A 6,708-nucleotide genomic window follows, 5' to 3' on the forward strand; every position below is an offset into this window, starting at 1 on the left:
CTACTTGGACATTCAGTCTTTGGGACGTGGAAGGTTGTTGTTGTGCAGAGAGGGATTAGAATTCATACAGTTATAATAATAGCACACTGTAGGCCTATTGGTTAGCATGAATAGATTTAAACAATAAGGCTTGTAAGTTCATACAACTACGTAGACGCTCTTATCCAGATCGACTTACAGGAGCAATTAGGGTTACGTGCCTTGTTCAAGGGCACATTGACAGATTTTTCACCTAGTCAGCTCAGGGATTCCAACCAGAAACCTTTCAGTTACTTGCCCAACACTAGGCTTCCTGCTACCATACTTTCTTACTTTGCAGTAAGCATTATTCTGAAAATGAATATCTTGTTCCATTATATTATTGAAATATATTAGGTCAAGTGCTCTTCAGACAAAGGGTTTTTGTGATCTATTTTTAGAAGTAGGTTTCGTATTTATTCCACAGTGAGGCACAATTCCTCTTCATGATCTATGAGAGAGGAGGCATAATGAGTATCAGTAGAAGGTTGCAGAGTAAACATCATTAGGCCCTAGTGTCCTTTCTCTTAAGAGCCCCTTCATATGCTAAGAGCCACAGAGAACAGGGTCTCCCTACCTCACATACAGCAGATGTTGCATCAGCACACATTGAACAACATGCAGTTAAGATTTACAGACTGTTGGACATGCTGAAATACATCATCCTTTTATGATATGTAACTTTAAATTGTCATCTGAAGAGTGTAATACACCATTGAATATATTCAGGTATCATATGTGTTGTTAAATATAGTGTATGGTGGATTAGGATTTCTGTTAAATTCAGTTGAGAGGATTAAGGTTTAGATTACGCCCCTTAAATAAAACATACAGATGTAAGGCTAGCCATAGCGGGGATCTACAGTATAGTATTCTGGATTTCATGAGATATTGAACTGTCTTGAGAGGAGAATGTTTATGAAAGGATCAGCTTTCATATTCATACAAATGTTTCAATGAGGAGGTGGAGGATGAGCCTGAGGAGATGGTTCATAGTATCTCCTCCTTTGGTGCTGATTCAGTCTGTGAGATACTATATTCTATGGACAGGCGTTGGACAGTAGTTGACCATCTGGAGGGATTGGGTTTAATGTGAATGGCCTGTGTCGTGTGATGGATGCTGTCTTTATCCTTGTGTAGGCGCCAGAGCCCAGCTTGGAAGAGCTGAGCCTCTTCGTAGGCCATCTGAGAGCTCTGACTCAGGGCGACAAAGCCATATGGTCTGGTGACCTTGGCAAGGTGAGGCAGAGACAGGGCAACTCTGGCGGTCGGGTCGGGCCAGTGCTCATTCTCCAGGAAGGTACAGGGGTAGGATCTCTCCCTGTGCAGGGGAGAATGCTTGTAGGTGAAGGGGTCTGAGATGGTCCAGTGGGCTTTTCGCTCAGGTGAAGACCCAAATCTGGATTATGACGTTGATGTAGAGAGTGAAGAGGATGGTAAAATACATAAACAGCAGGTGTCCACTTCAGGGCCCCCAAAGCCTTCCTATGCCTCCTCTCCATCATCGCCTTGGGAATGGTGAAGACTGGGAATTGTAAACTGGAACTCCCGAGAGAGCGCATGCTGGAGGCGGCTCACAAAAGTGAACGCATCTCCGCACAGTTTAAAGTGTTTTGTGCTACTGCCAATAGTTCCAATGCTGATGGTGCTGTCATGTTTCTCTTCGTTGTGGCTGTTGTTTGTGTGTGTAGGCTAGCCTATGTGTCTCTCTCTCCCTTTCAGCAGTGCTATTAGTTTGTGTCTTGGGTAGGTTAGATTGGTCTGGAGAGAAAACAGTGGGGCTTTATACCTGTGACTCCCCCTGGAGTACCGTTGGTGCTTTCAAGGCAACTATTTGGGGGGAAAAACGAGGTCAAATCATGACTTCAGTGATCTTCAGGTCGGAAACTCGGAGCTCTCGAAAAATGCCAGAGTTTCCGACTTTTAATTACGAGTTGGAAGACCGTCCAAAACGATTTTCGCAGTCGGCGCTTGATTTCTTGTCTTCGACTTCCCAGTTGTTTTGAACGTGGCAAGTGTGTGCGTAAATGTGACGTGTCTGCCTAGTGGCGGAAGCTCTAACCAAGTTTGGTTATCCCTGTTCAGATGGATGGACACCACAAAATAAAACAAACACCTTACTGTTTACAAAATAAAACAAAACAAAGCAATAATTTCCCTTGTAAATATTATAATTAGTAGTTTTCGTTCTGTTTATTCTATTTATTCAATTCTCACTTTCAATAACATTAGGCTGTGTTTACACAGGCAGCCCAAATCGGATTATTATTCCACTAATTGTTCCTTTGACCAGACAGATCAGTTATTTTGGTACTAATTGGGCAAAAGATGAGAACTGGGCTGCCTTGCCTGTGTAATGCTGTGTTCACGTGCTAGTCGTAACTCTGAAATGTCCGACTTGCTAACTGGTTACCTAGTTATACACATGCCGCATTCAACGAGTTAGCAAGTCTGACATTTCTGAGTTTAGTTCCGAATAGCATATGAACTAGTCACATTTTGCCTACCGAATGTGACAGGCTATTGTCGGCCTATCTGATGTTGGCCCATACCTTTCTACAGATGCTGCCATAATTCATAATTTCGCTAATTAGTGATTCGATAAATGGTCACAGTTAGCCTAATTGTTTGTGTGGGGTGATTGGCTCATCTTCTGCTATTCCGGGGTTCATAACAACACTGATCACATACCGCTGTTATCAGCTTCCTTCCAATCTATCGCCACATTGATCAGTATGACCTCTGAATGTAGCGTCGCCATCGAACAGGACAACGACGGTGTTGAGGTAATATGGGCAAATGATGTTTGTACTCCGATGAACTTGACGGCAACTTTTATTGTTGAGGTTGTTTAACTTGCTAACACCTTGAGCTCTTTGCGGCGGGAAACTTTGAACGCCTGCTAGCTTCTGTTGCATCTGTCATCACAAGTGGCTGCACACTAACGAAATGCTCTGGGACACACTTTTCACGACACGAAGTGACTTTCGTAGCATGTTAGGACAGCATTTTCGCGAACTTATTTCCTAACCTACGTTAATTGTCCTAGCCTGCTATAAAAGTACATTTCATATCGAAGTGTTTCAACAATGCGCTAACTAGTTAGCCATCTGTCTGCACACCTTGATATTTTATGCTTACTTTGTGGCTTTGAAAATGTTTTAATATAGGATTTAACTGACCCATTTTTACCTTCACAGGACACCGTTGTAGTGAAGAGAGACAGTGTGTTAACCACTGTACTCTGTCGCCTGTCACAGTTTTGGCCTGTCAGACTAGCGGTAAGCATGTTCCCCAAACTTAATATATCTTCACTGGTTAGTTTGAATTTGACATGGGATGGTTGCGTTTCAATAGTTTGTCCATAATTGGCCTCCATAAATGTGCCACCATATTAATCCCACAAGCACATGTCCTCACTTTGCATCTGTCTTGGATATGTGAATTATGGCTTTTAAAGCTCAGTGATTATACTTCCTGTCTGCAGATGCGTGCTCTCCGTGGGTTTTGGTGGCTGTTGGGTTTCTCCCCTTCAGATGAGGCTTTTGTTCCTCCAGAAGAGGATGACAATCCTAGTCCAGCCCGCCACTGTCTAGCAGGCCGCAAGCGTCTGCGTCGAGCCACACGCATCCTGTTGGCCATCCTGCCTCGCCGTCTGCAGAGCGCCCTGGGCTACCCTGTGTGCACTAGCATCGGCTCTGTTGTATCCCCAGGCATGTATAGTCATGGTTTCTATATACAGCATTGAGACATGTGCTTGAAGTGGTATGGGGGAATTCTACTATTCATTTGGGGTGTTTTTCAGAGGTGCTTTGCTCCCCCACTAAGCTCTGTGGGAAAGGCAACAAGAGGAAGCAGGATGACATTGATGATGACGAGGAGCAGCAGACCTGGGTCGAGGCACTCTCTCAGGAACTAGAGGATGAGGAGTCATCTGTTGATCCTGACTATGAGGTGGGTTCTCCTGTTATGGTTTCCTTTGAATGGGCCTAACCCTTCATCTCACATGAGTAGTATATGGTCTCTAAAATGCATGCAAGCATTAAACTAATTTCTTCAGTTTCTCGTGGCACATTGATTTGATACTTGACTATCCAGACCTTTCTTTTTTTTGACAGCTGAGTGCAGTGGATACTGACAGTGAGGAGTATAACTCTCAAAATGACACAGAAAGTGACCTTGATCTTTCAGGGAAGGTCGTGATCGACGACCTTAAAACGGTACAGAGTGAGTGTCTCGTTGGCATGGCCTTTCATCATTCTGCAAGTACTCTTACTATAGGAGATTGGCATTGAATCTAGTTGTCTTTTTGCCTTGTTTGCAGAATGTTCCTCAGACGGCATAGTGGAAGGTGGCATTTCAGGTACATCTGGTGTGACAAACATTTACTTGTTTTTTTTTAACATGCATGAGGGTCAACCTATTTGTAATCCTGGTATGCTGTTTGACTGTTTATATTGATTATGTCTTCTATGGCCCACTTGTAAATTGACATCAGTACTATTTATTGGTCCTTAGGTGTGCCACCTTCAGTTTTATCACCACCTGTAAGCCTCCAGTGCCAGTATACACTTTTTGTTTGTAATTGACAAAATAAAAAATTCATCTTTATGTGCAGGTTTATTGTGCTTAGTAGCTTCAGACATGCAGTGTAATAACTGACCAGGAGATGGCAATACTAGATTCTTGTTTTATCCTGAAACATCTAGCAGTGTTGACAAGTGGATTTGATGGTTGTCACCATATGTATGGAAACATAAGAGGTTCATGGTTAACACTTGTACAGTGAGTTGCTCCTTGACCCCCTAAGTCTCTGTCAAGTAAGATCCTAGTTGAGCTGTAGGAATGGACTTGTATACTGACTAAGGCCTGTTCCATTCAGTCTACTTACACATGCATATTAAAACATACATGTACTTGGTGACTTTGTAGCCTCATCTCAACCAGTTTATTTCCAATGGATATATAATTGCAAATGTCTGTGGCTAGTTTCTAGGTTGGCTGTCAGAACTGTTCAGTGCATGTAATGATGCCACTACCACCTATAGGCTAAAGACTCCACTCATTATGTTGACCTCTACTTTGACAATCTACTGTGCATTCATACCATTGCCCATCACCTTTTATGCTTTGAATATTCATGATGCTAAACGTAAGGAGCCAAACTGCTTTGCTTGGTTAGCTGAGAAAGTATCCCACAGGCTCTGAGGAAAGCCACATGGCTCTGTGGTACTTGTCTGACAGGACAGAGGGTCAGTAAAGGGCACATGCCCATCCAGGGTGCCACGCTCTAGGCTGAAGAGGACTGTGGTCAATGCAAAAGGGGAGGTGTAGAGCACTTGAAGCCCCTTCAATGTATTCCAGGTGCTTGCCCGTTTCATCTGTTTGCCGACTGCAGTGGTTGAGTCTTCGCTCTACATGTGCTGTCTAATCAAACATGCGCTGTGAGTGCACACGTAACATGCAATATGAAACCGAGAACCAAATTTGTATTCAACTTAGTTACTAGTGAAAATGTATGCTGTAGGTTTAACAGATGTTTGACAGAACCTTTTAGATTGCCTCACTAAGGCTTTTTCCCCAGTGATCTTCAAAATAGAGCTAGACATGACCTTGAGAATTGGAATGAATTAAAAGCTGTTTTTGGGATGTGGGTAGGAAGAGGATGTTGGTTGCTGCTGCGAGGGGAGCAGATGCCCACACTAACCTCCATACAGTATGCTTAATGTAGAGGCACTGTTCAGGCCCCCTGTAACTTGGCACAGCACACTGCAGCCATCTGCACATTGTCACCTTGACTGAATGACAGCAGGTGCTATCTGCTCCCCATGCACTCTGACCTGTAGGATATTATCTGCTGGATTACAATGTGACTCTGTCAGGCCACAAAGGTCCTGGTACTTACTCTCCCTGTCTCACTATTTTGGTCTTTCCCTATGCCTCTCACACACACACACAAGGCTTCACCTCCCACTAATGACCAGTAGTCCCCTTGGATTTAAGCAGCCGTCCATCTGTGTGACTGCTTTATTGGGTGCATGTAAGGAGGGACAGAGACTGGCCCGTGTACTTAGGGAAGACAGAGGCTAGGAATGGCACTGGCTGGGTAAAAAGGACTGGGATAAATGCAGAGAATTCACATTTTTGGCCATCAATGTTGATATAAGTGCACTTGCGTGATGGGACCCTCCAGAGATGACTAGCACGGTTACCTAAGGGCCCTGTCACTCACAATCAGGCCACCAAAGATGGCGGTGCCCTTGATTTAATCCCAGTCTCCCTTATTCCAGCTAGAGAAACTGTTATGAAATCCAAACAAAATAATCTGGATCCACTGAAGGCCATTACACTGTCTGGGTTTGGTTTAGCCACGTGCTCCTAGTGGCTATCATACCTTCATACAGGAATAAAAGGTCTAGTTGTACTTTCAGTCCTGAAAGTAGCTGGTCCAATGTAGTCAGTAACACCTTTCCTCCTCAGCCTGACCCTGTGATCATAAGAGGACACTGTGCACCTGCTGCACACATTCCAGACAGATTATTTCAAGTTGATGAGTGAAGTATGAATGCATGGATAATGTCTAAACTGTCTGTGTTTTGAAGGGCTGAGCAGTAGCACACACTCAAACTCAGTTTGAAAGTGGAGATGGCTTGTTAAGGCCCTGTATTTCCCAATTATGGCCAGATGGCC

At 43.8% G+C, this 6,708-nt stretch overlaps 1 protein-coding gene across 2 annotated transcripts; it reads left to right on the top strand.

Annotated features, from left to right (window-relative positions):
- The first annotated feature begins 2,438 nt into the window (after nt 1-2,438).
- org (oogenesis-related gene) lies at nt 2,439-4,939 on the top strand. 2 transcript variants are annotated; one of them, XM_031786127.1, is made up of 7 exons: nt 2,439-2,804; nt 3,219-3,299; nt 3,506-3,731; nt 3,824-3,972; nt 4,137-4,245; nt 4,343-4,381; nt 4,537-4,939. In XM_031786127.1, the coding sequence occupies exons 1-7, from the start codon at nt 2,754-2,756 to the stop codon at nt 4,605-4,607; spliced, it is 726 nt and encodes a 241-aa protein (XP_031641987.1). In that variant the 5' UTR covers nt 2,439-2,753; the 3' UTR covers nt 4,608-4,939. The 2 variants fall into 2 exon arrangements, with proteins under 2 accessions (XP_031641987.1, XP_020354502.1); XM_020498913.2 differs by having other exon boundaries at nt 2,497-2,804; nt 4,137-4,238; nt 4,537-4,629.
- The last annotated feature ends 1,769 nt before the right edge of the window (nt 4,940-6,708 follow it).

The sequence above is a fragment of the Oncorhynchus kisutch genome, linkage group LG13 (assembly GCF_002021735.2).
Source record: "Oncorhynchus kisutch isolate 150728-3 linkage group LG13, Okis_V2, whole genome shotgun sequence".
NCBI classification, from domain to species: domain Eukaryota; kingdom Metazoa; phylum Chordata; class Actinopteri; order Salmoniformes; family Salmonidae; genus Oncorhynchus; species Oncorhynchus kisutch.